A 16,074-nucleotide genomic window follows, 5' to 3' on the forward strand; every position below is an offset into this window, starting at 1 on the left:
ATGGAAAAGGTCAACCTTTAACATCATGAAATAAGTGTGATAATTTTGACATATTATGAATGTCAGTTGTAAGATTTACCATTTTTCTTCTTTCCACTTGCGCACTTGCACAGAAGAAAGTTTACTGTGCCACTGCCACGACTTCAAGGGGATAAGAAAGTTGAATTCTGTGCAAAAGATGAGGTTTATCACATACAGACACTTTTCAAAACTATTTCACCAAACTTCCCAGAATGAAGCAGAATTGAATGCATCCATTGTCTTTTTCTGATGTTACAACAGTGTGGTAAAATGTAGAAATTATTCATCTATATAATAAATCTACCTATTATTTAGCCCAAAAGACTGTAAAAATACTTTGAAACAAAAATTCCATCCTAAAAACATTTTGCTTAAATATATGTTAATCACTTGTTAAGCATGATATTCATATTAGAAATTTATCATAAAATTTTACCGAACAGAGCTCTCTACTGCATATTTATTTTGGTTAATCTTGCAATTAATTTACTGTAATTTAAAGTAGATTTTTAATAACATGTTAGCTACTTTTTTTTGATAGAAAAGCACAATTTTGAAAGAATAAAATAATTTGGGGTTTTTTTTGTCTAAAAATTTAGTTATTAATGGATATATATGCCTCAACATCTTTTCTTACTGTCATAAATTTTCATATATGCATTTGTGAAAAGTAAAGGTAGAAAAAAAAGAAAAAACAAGGAAGAATTTTCTGATGCCTCCTTGAGCATTGTTCTACATTGTGAAATTTAAATATTTACGCTGATAATGAATATGATAAATTTTAAATGGTTTCACAAGTATTTTCACACTATATGAAATGTAATTCATATTACGAAGTAATACCGTGTGAATGAAAAACAGGCATTGTGGCCTTCTTATACCTCCAAGACAGATCCATCAAAGCAGAGTCACGGTATCTGAGTATAATGAAGAAAATAATTATGTGATATGATAAGTGTGGCAGTGAAATTTGAAACTTCAACAAAACAAATTTTTAGAGATTTTATTTGTTGTTTTCTGGACAACACTGCATATAAAAATTAAGTAAAGAGATGAAAAGGCTAAGAGTCCTTGCTCCATACATGATTTGGGATTGTATGACAGAGACACAGACATTAGGGAATGGAGAGATGATATCAATAAGGAGGCATGTGGAGGTAAGGGTGACAAGTAGGAAAATATGGAAGGTAAAGACTGGATTTTGTTCTGGAAATGTGACACATAGAGCAGGAAGAAAGACGGGGTTAGAATCTTGGTTTGAGAAAAACATTGCAGTTTTTCACTTCTGCCTATGAGACAATAATGTAATGTAATATTTGATGGAGAAGTCAGGCCATACTAAATTATCGCAGTAATTCTGTCCTGGAATACATGGAGCAGTTGAAAATTTGATACAAATTGGCATCATTTGAGAACAATGTGTTAACAATGGGCAGCACCTGCTAATTTTATTGCTAAAATGAAAATTGCTGCTAGTGTGATGGATCTGTAGGGGGAATCTTCCTGTCCTAGATCTGATAGCCAGTGTTGGTGATTAACAGGCATACAAAATGATTAATAGGCATATGCAAACAGTTTGTTTTGTACATCACTGGTGGCTTATTTTACTTATTTTACCTAGCTATGTTTTCTTTAGAATTTCTCCTCCTTATTTAAACTAGTTTAGGTAATTTTAGAGAGATGTATCAATTCAAAGCAGACATTTCTATGAAATTAAAATTTCTTGGGCATCAGTTTGGCTTTTGTGGTTTTTGGGGTTTTTTTTTTGGGGGGGGGGTTTTGTTTGTTTTTTAAGTAAAAACAAATACAATTCTTTAATGTCAAATGAAATTCAAAGAAAAATAGGTGCATCGAATTTCTGCAATTCTGGCAGCACCAAGCACCTGAGCCATACATGCATTCATTGCCCAACATTATTTAATGTGCAATTATCAACATTCTTTGCATCTAGCAAAAAGTACCTCATGGAAATGGAGCGATTGGTGTGGTGTTTGAATATTAAAAATAATACCCAAGTTAAGATTTCAAGGAACTAGTACTGCTTGCCAGTAGGAGGGGGCTCTTACTCTCCATAAAGATATAATCAGTCAATAGTGCATCAGTCGATATATTATTGAATATCAATGTCATATTTTAGTGAAATTTGAGAGGAAACAAGAGAATGGGGCAATGAAAAGGAAGTCTTACAACAAGTGTGATGTTTTCTGCACTTGCTTTGAGAGAAACATGTACCTCTCAAAACTTTGAAATCATAGTTTGGATTCCAGATAAAAAAGACTCCTCTGGTTATAGCTAATAATTATGGCAATTTAAAATCAATTTGTGATTAATTTCATTACCTTTTCTATTTGGAAACTTCTTAGGTGGGTCTTGGATGTTTTTTCTTACAGCCACATGATTGTGATAGTAGCAGTAAGTAGCTGAAGTTTTCCAATTCTTGTCTTTCTTTTAAGAATGATTATAGATTAAAATATAGTCACCTAACCACATTTTTGAAGGTTTTCTAATATGATTTCTTCTTGCAAATGAATAGGTGACAGTTATTGTACTTGCCTGTGGAGGTTCTTCTACTTTGTATACAAGGAAGAGCTATTAATTTTAAAATATTAACTATTGAAAAAGGTATGAGGGAGAAAGTGCAAGAGAAAGATAGATGGCTGTTAACTAAATTGTGGCAGAGTTACAAAAAATTCAGGCACTTTTACAGGATCGATGGCAAGGACAGTACTAGATTTGCCAGAGGATGCGGTTTATTAAAGTCCTTGATGATGGGAAACTTATGCCAACATTAATCATTTTAGAGCAAGGCTTCCAATAATGTACTGTAGGAAATGTCCCAGAGTCTTAGACCTGACAATCTGTCACATATTTTTATTACATGTTCCAGGGGAACAAAGAGCCACATTTTGAAAACCTATGTTCTTAAATTAAGAAGTGCAAATCTGATTCTGCACACCGGTCTTCCATTATAGTTGTCTGGACACATGTACTGAATCAGGTAATTTGCTGTATCTAATTTTGTGTATGACACCAAACATACACCAGAGCTGGATCTTTGTCATCCTTAATTTAATTACTTTCTAGACAAGGCAGGTGATGTATTAGTCTGTTCTTGAATCACTGTTCCTGGACATTATAACTAACACGGATATATAAATGCTAGAGACAGCTTTCAGGTCAGAATTTGCTTCTCTTAAATAATTTTCTTACACAGGTTATCCAGGACTCATTCTAACTGGAGTGCCAACCTGTTGGTTTCTCTCTTGCTTGGCAAAATGATCAGCTTGAGTTCAGCTGATGCTGGTATTATAACATTAATTTCTCTAAAATGCCATTCTAAATTTATAATTTTCTACAGAATCCTACACCCATAGAATAGCTTGGTTTAGTTTTAGATATTTGTGATACAGTCTTTGTTCTTTCAAGGTATCTTTTTCATTTGGATTGCCTAATCTCTCCAAAACAATATTCAGTCTTTCATAGTTGAACCTTAAAACCTTATGGACCTTATCACATCCTGGCTGCATCCAGAGCCCCATGGCCAGCAGGTCAAGAGGAGTGATTCTACCCCTCTACCCAATGTTTGTGAGACCCCCACCTGCAGTGCTGCATCCAGCTCTGGGACACCAAATACAAGAAAGACATGGACTTGCTGGAGCAGGTCTAGGTGAGGGCCATGAAGGTGATCAGAGTGCTGGAGCAGCTCAGCTATGGAGACAGCCTGGGAGGGTTGATGTTGATAAGCCTGGAGAAGAGATGGCTTCAAGGAGACACTTGCAGCCTTTCCATGTGCAAAAGAGAGACTTTATCTGTAGTGATAGCATTAGGACAATGGTTTTAAACTGAAAGAGTTATCAGAAATTAGATTTTAGGGAGAACTCTTTTTAGTTATGAGGTTGGCGAGGCCCTGGGCACATTGCCCAGATAATCTTTGGCTGCTCCATCCCTGGAAGTGTTCAAGGCCAGGCTGGGTGGGGCTCTGAGCAGCCTGGTGGGAGGTGCCCTTGCTCATGGCAGAGGGGATTGGAACTGGGTGATCCTTAAGGTCCTTTCCAACCTGTGCTATTCTATGATATTGTGTGCATCTATTAAATCATATCATATTAATGGTAAATTTTGAATTTTTTTTCAGCTCTGAGGGATTTTACTTTTTGCTTTCAGTAAAGTGCTAAAAGGTCAGATATAAGAAATATCATCAGGGTTGATTTTTTTTTTTTTTTTATGGAGTGTATTCAAGCTCCTACTTCTACTTATCTGTTCGGAACTCTAGTATGTCATCTTAACTTTTTACTTTATGTAAAAAAGCTTAAAAGGAACAGTTCATTTGCACCCTGCATTGAATTTTGTCAGGTGTAAATTAATTCTCAGTTACACAGAAGCTAAGCAGAGCGCATTATTATTTTTTATGGTTCTAATTTTCTAACTGATTTCCACTGAATCTTTTATTTTTTAAAACAATAAATATATTGCATTTAAAGATCCTTACATAGAACCTCCTCATTTCTACTTGGTTTTACTTCATTTTCAATTGATAGACCTTTGTGATAAATATTCTGGTTATTAATGTTAATTTGTTTGTTATATTATAAAACTGATGGAATCAGGTTTTGTAGACATATAATATAGTCAGACATATTTTCAAAGACTTGCTTTTAGGTTTGCTATTATTCGTGATTCTTTTATATTAAACATAATGTGTATTTATGTTTGATAAATACTTATTCTGTAACCATTAAAGCATACTAAACAGCATTTAGTGATGAAAAGCATACAAGAAAAAACAAGTTATCTTTATACACAAATTATTCCCTTCCAATTCAGTTTTTTTGGTTTCATAAGAAATGTAAATTATTTTTTATTTGTACTGTAAAAAGAAAATTATTTCCAGAATTATATTCTTTTTGTAAAATGTCATCACTCCAGGCATCTTAATCTGTTCCTGACTGGGAAATCAAAAATCATCTGTCTTAAGATAATCTTTCTCTTTCAAGTCATTAGTACAGTCCTCTTCTTTTTGTATATTGGAGCTCTTGACTGCTGGGGAAATGGCTGCAAAGCATTTTTACACAGATTTTTGAGAGGGAAATTACAAAGCTCTTTTTTGAGGGGAATGCTTTACAATTGTGAGTTGTTTATTTTGAGATATATCTTTATTTGATAGACTTTTAGTCCTATTTGTGGTTTTTTGTGTTTATGACTGCTAATGCCTGTAGCTTTGTAAAGATGGAAGTCCATAATTCACCTATACTTTTAAAATATCAAAAAATATATACAATGGGCATCCAAAATTTATCATTAGAAGAGAGAAGTCCCTATTCTCTTAATTGGAAGTGGAAGTCCCTATTCTCTTAAATGCTTTTATCTGCCTTATAGAAGTGTATACTTCTTTTTCACTTGTAAGTCTTAAAATAGGATATGAGTTTGCCACATGTTTATTGAGCATCAAACCACATAATGTTGTCTAGGAAGGAGGATTTCTCAGATTCAGAGTATCTTTTAATCTTCAATATTCATGCCAGTGTTCATAAATGGAGTGAAATTGTGAGAAATTGCACACTGGAAGACAGTGCTTACATAAAATTTGTGAAACAACCTCACGAAGACTCTAATGAGATTTCCAATCTATTTGTTGAACATGCTATTGATCCATCTATTGAACATGCAGAAATAAGTTTCTACAGTTTTCCTACAAGTGATTCCCACCATGAACTTCATTTCCAGAGGAAAAGCCAAGGCTCTGTGCCTTGGTATTCTGAGATTCTTGACCATAGCTAACCATAAAACACGCTTATGCAGTCTGCATTTTTCTTCACATTCTCTAGTAGTGTAAGATGTCACACTCTGAAGACTCTTTGATAGTCTGTTCTTTGCATTAAACTGTTTAGCTGCTGAAATATGGGGTATTTAAAGGTCTGTGAAAAACAGGATCGCTAGAATTACTTACTAAAACTCTTGGAGCAGAAAGATGAACTTCTGTGTCTCGTAAATAAATTCATAGCCAAGCAAGCTTTACTTATTTAGATGAAAATGCTTGTTTTTCTACAAAAATAAGGGCTGAACAGTTATTAAAGGAAATGCTGCTGGCCTTGAGCAATGTAGCTTTGATCCGTGCTTTAAAACTTGCACTGATAACAGTTCTTTTTGCTCAAAGTCTGTATGCCTAGATGCAGCAGCAGCAGCATATGTCATCAAAAAAAGTTATGCTTTTTGACAGAGGCAAACAGGAAGAAGTTGAAAATGTGCACTTCAGGAAAAAAAAAAGAAGAAGAAGAAAAAAACCAGTTGTTCTTAACCATTCCTGAAGTTAAATTTTATTTCATACTAAAGATGCTCAGTTCTCATCTCTGATATGCCTATTAGGAACTTTCTTGCCTAAAACTAAACTGTGTGTGAGAGGTCTAGAATAGATTTTCCAGAGACACATATGAAAACATGTATGTATCTTAGATATTAAAAAGAGATACCATTGCAACAGCTATAACTGATAATTCTCTTTTGGAATTAAAGCATTAAGAAAGCTTCTGTGAATAAAGAATTTTTTAATACTGTTAAAAGATTTTTGAAATTAGGAAATAACACAAATCAATATTTGATAGAAAAAAGGCACTATTCACCCAAGACATAAGAAGAAGGGGGGAAAGGCTACTCCCTTTCATTTTACAGAGATCACTACACTTCCTGCTTTCCAGAGAAACAGTGAATAAAGAAATAAGTCTTGTCACTTTGTGGCACTGTGGTCTGAAGATCACAGTTACTTTGCAAACCAATAATTTCCTCTGTGTCAGACTCAGTGTTTGGTATATGTTTAAGGCAGATATTTCTTACGAACAAGTCAGGTTTGTAAGAAAAACACACCAACTTTTTCCTTGGCTGTAGCTTGATAATTGCATGAGGAACTGATAGAAAGATTGTCCTAAATAATGTACACACAATATATTTTTTGCACTAGGTAGAATACATTGCAATATTTTTTGTATTCTTTTGCTATTTTTTGAAGTTTTATTTCCACAAATAAACATCTCTCTTTAAAAAGATTTCCTAAAGTATAATAAAGTTCCAGCCAGAAATGAATGAAGCTGTAGCACAAGAAAATTTGAGGAGTGATTGTAATTTCTGCATAGCTAAAGAAGACACTATAAAATCAGCACATGAGCAGACAGGTGTTTTTAGGTAACCTCATTTTTTCATGTGAGGGTCTGGCTGAAGAATTTGTCATCCTCAAGATGAAACGCTCTTCCTCATTTCTGAGAGAGTGTCTTTCAACGGCCTGTGATTGCCTAAAGTTAAATATATTTGACAGGCATTCTCTTTCCCAAGAAGTTCAGCTGAAACCATTTAGGAGAGGAGAAACTTACCAAGATAAAAGCCCAACAAACTCATGGTTGAATACTAATACTTCCATATTCTGTAGTAAACTGACACAACAGGTGAAATTTTTCATTGAACATGAAGGCTTGGATATGGGTATACAGCTTGTTTTACTAAACTGGTTAATAAACTTTGTACTACTTCCTTTTTCCAGATGCTCCAACGTTCATGTCAAATCAAACCATGTATTACTCTTGGGAGGGCAATCCCATCAATATAAGCTGTGAAGTGCTAGCAAATCCATCTGCCTCAGTTCAGTGGAAAAGAGGAAAATTAGTTTTACCTGTAAAAAATACAACTCATTTGAAGACCTACAGTACAGGAAGAAAGCTGATTCTAGAGGTAAGACTTCAAATGGAAATCAGTGTGGTGGCAGAACATAATTTTGTCCTCAGTTTGGCAGCACTGTGAGTAGTGTAGAGTGTACTTAAGGCTAAAACGTACAATTTAATAAGTAACAGTCTTAGAAAAGGAACAAAACATCAAAACAACTATATATGAACTGATCTATCTACACATTTCTTATGAGTAATTACAAAATAAATCTTATTTGAATGGCTTATGCTCAGTTTTCCAACTACACCCAACAAAAATGTAATTTGCATTTATTGGAAGTAAAAAAAATCTCTAAATAGATATAAAACTAAAATACCAAGCTAAGACTGAAAATTAAAATGACTGCTTCGTAGGCACTTGGTGTCTACAAAAAAAAAAAAAGTTTATTATTTTGTGGGGGGGGTTTTGTTTGGTTGGGTTTTTTTAATTATTGTTTAAAGGTAAAATTTAAAGATGAACAATATCACTATTTTCCATTATCAGATTTCTTCATTTGAAGAAGGGGGAGTCAAACATGAAAAAATGTGTATTTAGGTCTATGTTTGAAGAATATACTATATATGTTGAAGTAAGAACACATCTGCATATTGGTTAAAGAGAAAATACTTGAATTTCTGATTTAAAAAAAATATATATATTTAATAAGCAACTAATATTTACAAAGTCTATTCATTTTAAAGATTGCTCCCACATCTGACAGTGATTTTGGACGGTATAATTGTACAGCCACAAACAGAATAGGAACAAGATACCAAGAGTATACACTTGGTCAAGCTGGTAAGTTAAAATTTTGTTTCTTTTTCTTGAAATATTTTTTCCTACTTTAATCAACATTAAGTTCAGACACCCTATCCTCTGTTTATTTTATTCTGTGGACTGTTTGCAGATAATTTAATTGTCTAAGAGCTGAACTGCAATGTGAAGTAAAATAAACCAGTTCCCTCAGAATATGAATCTTCTTTTGATGTAATTTTAAGGCCTTCTGAAACTTGAAAAAAATTACTCTAACCTTTTTTCCTTTGCTCTTACTATATCCTACATTTATAACAATGTATTTTTATTACTTCAGCAGAGAGACATATGGTTGGCAGACAGTAAAAAGTAAGAAGGAATGAGAAAATTATTTTTTTCCTTTTTCTCCCTCATATTTTCTTGATAAAACAGCAATGACAAGAGACTGAAATACATCAGCAAAGAATTTCTATCTCCATTTGTGCTTTTACTTATTTAAAAGTAGAATTTGATTGGAGTGCTAGATTGAAATAATTTAGACTCTGAGATATTCTACACCCTGTTGTTACAGAATGTCTGAAAATTTTTATGTCCTTCTATTGTTGTTAGGGCAAATAGAAAAATATGACTGTATGTTTGTGCTTTGGCAGAAATAACTATTAACTGAGACCAAATGAGAGTTTCTTAGCAGTGTTTTCATTTATATTTTCTTGTGGAATGGACTAACACTATATATTTTTCTTTTCTTTCTCATTAGGACACATATTCCAAGTGATTCTTAATGTTTTTAGTTGCAAGTTTTGGTTTTTGGGATTTTTTTTGGTTGGTATGAGGTTCTTTTGGTTTTTTGGGTGTTTTTTTTTTTTTGTTTTTTTTTTTGTTTCGTCTAGTTTCCTGGTGTGTCTCTTTTTCCCAGCCCCGCGATTCTGTTAGGGTGGTTTTTTGTTTTTGTTTTCTTTGGGATTGTTTGTTTGTTTGGGTTTTTTTTAATTAAAAAACCACTTTAGACTCCTACCAGGAAAACATTTAGGGGAGCATTGCTCATCCAGTCACAGGGAAGTTCTCTGACTTGGCCTGCTGCTATTGTTTGAGAAGTTTTGCTCACGGGGCAATTATTTTATTTTTGTGTCTCAGGAATTATAAAACCCCATTATTTATTAATAGTCTCCTTGGACTTTCTACAGTTTTAAAAGTTTTTCTCATCATCTCTATGGGATTGTAGCTCACATTTCTACTATAATATGTCTTTTGGTTTTGAAGAACCATGAAAAAAGCTGAGCTTTCTAAAATAGGAAAATGTGGGGTTCAAATTTCTATGACACACAATTTTACATCACTTAGAACATCCTTACCCTTCATTTTACAACTTATTTGGGGTGCTAGCTGTGGTGTGATTTTACCTTCCTTTGACAACTACATTTGGCCATTGAGAAAAAAAGCTTTTCTTGAAGCCATGAACATAAATCATAGGAAATCCCCATTTGCATCTCTCTGGGGTCTTATCTCTCAGGAGAGAAAATGATGAGAAAATGTTGTGGTTGCCACTTTGTGCTGTTTTTTCATAAATGTGTATACACTTGGGAGAGCATTTCAACATATATTCTCCAGAATGGTTTTTTTTTCTTCTTAGATTTGCAGAACAATGTCTCATCGTAACACTTGATACTACATGATGACTATTTTCACTATGTATATATCCCCTACTTTTATAATTTATTAATTAATTAATTGTACTAAAGAATATTAGCATTGAAAAATTAATTGAAAAAGCACATGATATTTTGTCATTTTACTTCAGAAAATCCACACATGAGCACCCCTGGAAATGCAAGGAAAACAAATAAGCTACAATACTTTTTTTTGCTCTTTAATACAACTATATCAGAAATATTACCAATGCCAGTTTTTTAAACAGATTAATATTTTTCACTTCTGCAATGTTTTGCTTATATTTTTTTCAGGCAATTCTTCAGAAAACTCGATGAACACTTAAAAATATTTATTGTAGTTATAAAAAGAGAAATGAGGATAAATAGAATTATGGGAAGAGATCATGTAAAATATGAGCTATATGGAAATATTCTAGATAATGACACTAAATGCAGAAAATAGAAAAAAAAAGAAGGTTTATTAGTAGTGATAATGAACAGGGCTGGAAAAACTGGATTTGGGATGTCGCTGTACACTGCTATGCACTACCTGCTATGCACTACTTACAGTAGTGTAATGCATAAGATTCAGTATCCTGAAACATTGATATTTTTAACATTTGCTTCTAAATAGACTTTGTTTCTGGAATCAAACCCCAAACATGTAATTCACTGTTACAAGTTTTGCACTTAAACTGGCATCAGCTAGAAAAGGACAATGATCAGGGATACGAAGGATAAAACCACTATTATAGATACAAGTATAAGATGTTAAATGCACCTTTCTCCCTAGTTTTATTACCTTGGTTGCTTCACTCTGGTTAATTAGGAAGGCCTAATGATAGATATTTTCCATATTAAAGCCTATAAAATAATTTAATGCATTTCAATGCAGCCTTCTTTGCCTCCTTGCTTTGATTGTAAATCCAAATGCTGGGGCATAGAATATTTTACAAAGACTCTGTCAGGGAAAAAGAAATACAATTCCTAGCTGGGAGACAGCATTAAGTAAAGTATGCTGCTAAGGTAAATTTGATCACAAATAATGATCATTTTTCTAAATTGTTTTCTCTTTAAATTCTGCAGGAATTCCTGTTCCTTCATATTTCATTCAATTTTCTGATTTGCTGGATTTCAACACAATCAAACTACATTTTTCATTAATTTACTACTACTTAGAAAGTTATCATACTGTCAAAATTCCATTATCTTTATTCCTGTTGCCTTCCTTAAGAAATTAGACTTACTGATGTTTTTATAAAGGAAGATTTCTTTCAGAATTGATGTGCAATTTACAGCCATATTTGTATGATAGAAAAACCTTGACTCTTCACTCAGATTATACAGAGCTACTGAATCAGACTGAATTCCATTTAAACTTTTCAAAACAACTGAGAAGCTGCAGGGTATTTGAGGTTTCATTCTGGAAGGTGATGAGAAACTTCAGAGTTTCGTTGAAAGCTTAATCAGACGTGCCCATGACCTGACTGTTGTGGTGATCAAGTTTTAAAAATAACACATGGGTGACCTCCCTTTTCATTACTTGAGCTTTTAAAATGTTATGTGTATAACATATAGACAGTGAAAAGAACCACAGTCACTTGTTGCCACTGCAAATTAGTTGCTTCATGTCAGCACAACAGCCACAGCTTGTATTTTAGAACTTTACTTACACTCTGGTTTTAATCTAAATGAGGCTTAAATTTTGGCAAGCTAGGTCAGCTTGGCAGGTGGCCCCAATGGGTCTCAGACGCTGAGGTGAGCACAGATATTCCTAGATTTTTCCAAATCTAGTTTATGTATAGTTTATGTGAAAAATCACTATGCAAGGAGCCAGTATGAAGGAGAAAAGCATTCTTCTGTTTTTGAGGTCTCAGTATAATTATTTCAAATGTTTTGTGTAAGTAAGTAGAAAGACACGTGGTCATCAATAATTTAGGATTATGTTATTGGAATAGGTAATTCAATATATTAAAATGGTAAATTTTAAGGTTGTGACATCTCAGGTTTCTGTCGTTGAGATGACCCCGAGGTGTTAGAAAGTCTCTTTTTCCCAGCCCCGCGACCGAAGAAGTCGAGCTTCGTCGGTTCTGCTTTTCAAGGTTATTTCTTTTTTCTTATCTGTTGCATTCTTTCTCTGACCTGCTGAGATCTGTCCAGCAGGTCAGGTTGTGGTACAGCCCCTGCCCTTGGGGGGGTGTTAACTTTTTATACTATATAAGAACTACACGTACTTTATCTGCAATAATTTTCCAATCCTATCACCTATGTTAGACAGTCTGTCTCTACTCTAAATCCATCAAGAAGTGTCACCATCACAACAGAAGATGGAGGAAAAGAAGAAGGAGAAGAAGGACAGGGCACACCCAGATTCCTCCATCTTACCTCTTGAACCCCTACTCTAAAACCACAAAATTCTACTTTTTCACCCTGTGACAAATTAACTATCATTCTGCTCAAACTCTTGTGGCTTGTACATCTTCCCACAAAGATGGTAATTTTCTCCATGGACTAAAATCAAAAGCACAGGTGTTTTTGGCTCTGTGCCAAGGTCTCTGAGCCACTTGCCAGGGTCTTGAATCACCCAGGGCAGCCAGAGGAATGTCCTGGGTCCTGACAGAGCTAAATGAGAATTTGGAAGGTTTCTCTTTTTTAAAATATTAATGTAGATTTTTTACATAGCTGAATGTATAGCTGGGCTGAATCTAGAGCCCTAAAAAGTCAACTATGGATCTCTTATAGCCTTACTCTTCCTAGACTTTCCTCTCCCCTTCTTCCTTGTATTCTGGGATGACATGTGGTTTAAAAGTTCTGCTGTGGCACGAACAGTTTTCACTAGACCAGGGTGCTCAACGTCCTGCCCAACCTGACCTTAAGAACTTGCAGTGATGGGGGTAGCCACAGCTTCTCTGAGCAAATGAGAGATGCTATGTCTGCTAGACATGTATGATTTAACTTTTTTCCTTCCTACAGGAATATTACAGGGAATTAAAAACCAAAAAGTCAATGATTCATTAGATACTCAGAACTCTGACACTACTTTTTTGAATTAGATATTCTTTAAGCATCCTGTGCCCACAGAAAGTCAGTGGATGTGGGAAGTAATGACAACAAGGGAAAGACCATAATTGAGCTTAACAGAAAATGCACCCTGTAACCTCTTTTATGGAATAAAGTCATGCTCAAAATATGAAAAGGCTGATTAACAAGTGACAAAGATTAAAATCAAATTTAGACATTTATTTGTCTGTAGTTTTGCTGCTGGCACTTTGCTGCTGGTTAATGGATGTTCCTTTTTTCACCAAGTATTTGCATTTCCATGCAGGTAAAATAAAATCAAAGTAGTAGGACTTAATTTTCCCTGGAGAATAGTATATTGAAATGAAATAATATATTGAAATGAAAAAGAAAATCATATTCCACCAAAAGCCTATTTGTCCGCAAAAACATATGGGCAGACCTAAAATCTAGCTTGCTGTTCTAAAACTTGCCATTCACATAATAGCAGCATCAGCTAAAGGATTTTTATTTAAAATTTAACCAAACAGTAACGTATTTTCAATTAGAATAAGTATGAAACTATCAACATAGCACAGTGTTTTGATTTGTGTGCATATGTCTTATTTTAATTTATTATGTATGTATTTATTTGCTAGCTGTGGTATAACTAATAAAAATCAGTTTACTAACTGAAGGCTTATTTTTCTAGAACTCTCAGAGATTCCGCAAAAGAAATATATGTAGATCTATTATTGAGGTTTTTTTCCCATTCTAAGGATGTACAAGTAGAAGCTATTTCATAGAGATTTTTTACTCTAGAAGTCTAGTCCTCAGCCTCATCTCTTTTCTTGCCAAGGTCCTAGTGCTATTTAGATTCAGCATTTAGACACAGTTATTTTCAGTCAATATATATGCCAGATGTACAGAAAGGAAAAGCTGGAGAAGTGCAGTAGGAACAAACTGACAAGAGACAGGAGACAAGAGCTGACTGGAAGATCAATCCCTGAGCCCACTACCCACTCTCACAGAATCGCTTCCTTTTCTCTGTTTATACCAGGGCTGCTAAACTCTGAGAGGGAGTTATTTTCTTCCATAAAGCTATCAAAAAATAGCTTGAAAAGAAAATCCCCAGTGATAAAAACTGGTCATTTATTGAATAAGTTTGGTCATAATTGTAGGAGACTTTACACAACAGTGGAGGCAAATATGAGCTCATAATTCTATGTGTACTTCTCCATCAGCTGTGATACTGTTTTTGGAACCAAACTAATTATATTTAGGCATTGTATCACAAAGTCCATTTGTGCAAACCAGTGTTATGTGCTGAGTACAAAATAGATGAGGGGCAATTTTACACCTATTGTTTGGTGATACTATGTGATTTTATTTGATTCTTGTCGTGTTCCAGTGTGGGGAACTGTGAGGAGTTCTTTTAAAAATAGATGGTCTAGAATGAAATTAAGTCAACCAAGACAACATTGTACCTGAGAACCATTTGTTGGTACAAACAAACAAACAAAAAACAGAGCTGCCCTACTAAAGAGGGCTAGAAAAGACAGGAGGAAGGAAAATGGAAAAGGATGAAAGTGAGGGGAGGGGTAAGAGAGAAAGAGAGGGGAGACAGAGACACAAAGCAGGCATTAAGGCATTAGCACCAGAGGCAGGGACATGGGGGCAAAGGAGGCAGCGCGTTGGTCAGGGACACAGGGAGACAGGACAGACACAAGCGTGAGCAAGAGCCAGCGAGGGCAGGAGATCCAAAAGCCAGGCTGAGGCCAGGGCAAGAAGCACGCGTCAAAAGACTGGAGCCTAGGCGAAAAAACAAGACTCAAAAGGCCCTCAGACTCAAACACCCCAAAAAACAGGGCACAAAACCCCCCCAGTCACCAAGCCCAAAGTCGAAAAGCCCCTGGCCAAAAAACAAGACTCTAAAAGCCCCCAGGAGCTTGTTGAGCAGTTATTTTTATACCCTTTGGCTCCTCCCAAAGTCTCTCCTGCTGACAGGACACCATTGGCCCGGTCCAACCTTCCAATGCAGTCCATTGCTGGAGACCTTTCTCCATCTGATTGGAGAAACCTCTCTGGGGAGAACAGCATCCTTGGTGGTCTCCTGCAGACTGCCTGTCCCATGTGAGGTGTGAAATGGTGACCAAGCAAAGACTCCCCAGAGACAAGGCATTTCTCCTGGCTGCCTCTGGCAAGTGTCACATGTGCACCTCCTACCCGACCTGCCTCTGACAACCAGTATTGAGACAGAAATCAAAACTAAATTGGCTCCTCACAGTTCTTTAATATCATACATTAATATAGTGACATTTTGGACAGAGAAATAGATGTTGTGGAAAGAAGATGATGTTGACAAAATGTCTGACACTTGGGACGTTTTATGTCTTTAATTTAAAGGCTGAATTTGTGGTGAATTTTCTCTTTTTTTGACAGCAGTATAATGACAAAAAAAGCAGCGGAACTTCCAAGAAAGTATTCTGGAATCTTTGCTATCACCAAGTGATCTTTAAATCATAGAAAGTAAATCCCCTCCTTTTTCCACTATTAGTTCTTCAGCTTATATCTACAACAGTATATGAATTAGTGATCACTGCCTGTAGCCAACCTCCTCTGCGATTCATTTTGTTGGTTGGTTTTAGCATGTAAAAGAACAAGAAAAATCCACAGCTCTATCCTTCCAGGCACAGACTTCAGAATACACAGTATTGCAAATTATTCTTCACTCCTGCTAAACATTGATCCAGAAGCCTTGCAATTCTAACACGAAAATCATGGCAATGCTCCAAGTAATTGCAACTGACAGGAGACAGCTCAAATGCAGGAATGTTCAGCTGGATGAGGACCAGAAAGCTGTATACCTTGCATGATCAAATTCATACTCATTAGAGAACCACAGAATTAGATTCAATTCATTATGCTGTTATTGATCTTCACTGGGGAAAAAAGTTACAGATCTGCCTAG

At 35.1% G+C, this 16,074-nt stretch overlaps 1 protein-coding gene across 1 annotated transcript in view; it reads left to right on the forward strand.

Moving 5' to 3' along the window:
- Positions 1 to 16,074, forward strand: part of NCAM2 (neural cell adhesion molecule 2) — a 171,229-nt gene that overhangs the window by 88,451 nt on the left and 66,704 nt on the right. The window contains exons 10-11 of the mRNA XM_041469268.1: positions 7,544 to 7,731; positions 8,406 to 8,502. Coding sequence (XP_041325202.1) covers positions 7,544 to 7,731; positions 8,406 to 8,502 — 285 coding nt within the window. The remainder of the gene's footprint in view (positions 1 to 7,543; positions 7,732 to 8,405; positions 8,503 to 16,074) is intronic.

This window comes from Pyrgilauda ruficollis, unplaced genomic scaffold (assembly GCF_017590135.1).
Source record: "Pyrgilauda ruficollis isolate IOZ18807 unplaced genomic scaffold, ASM1759013v1 scaffold102, whole genome shotgun sequence".
In the NCBI taxonomy this organism is placed as follows: Eukaryota; Metazoa; Chordata; class Aves; order Passeriformes; family Passeridae; genus Pyrgilauda; species Pyrgilauda ruficollis.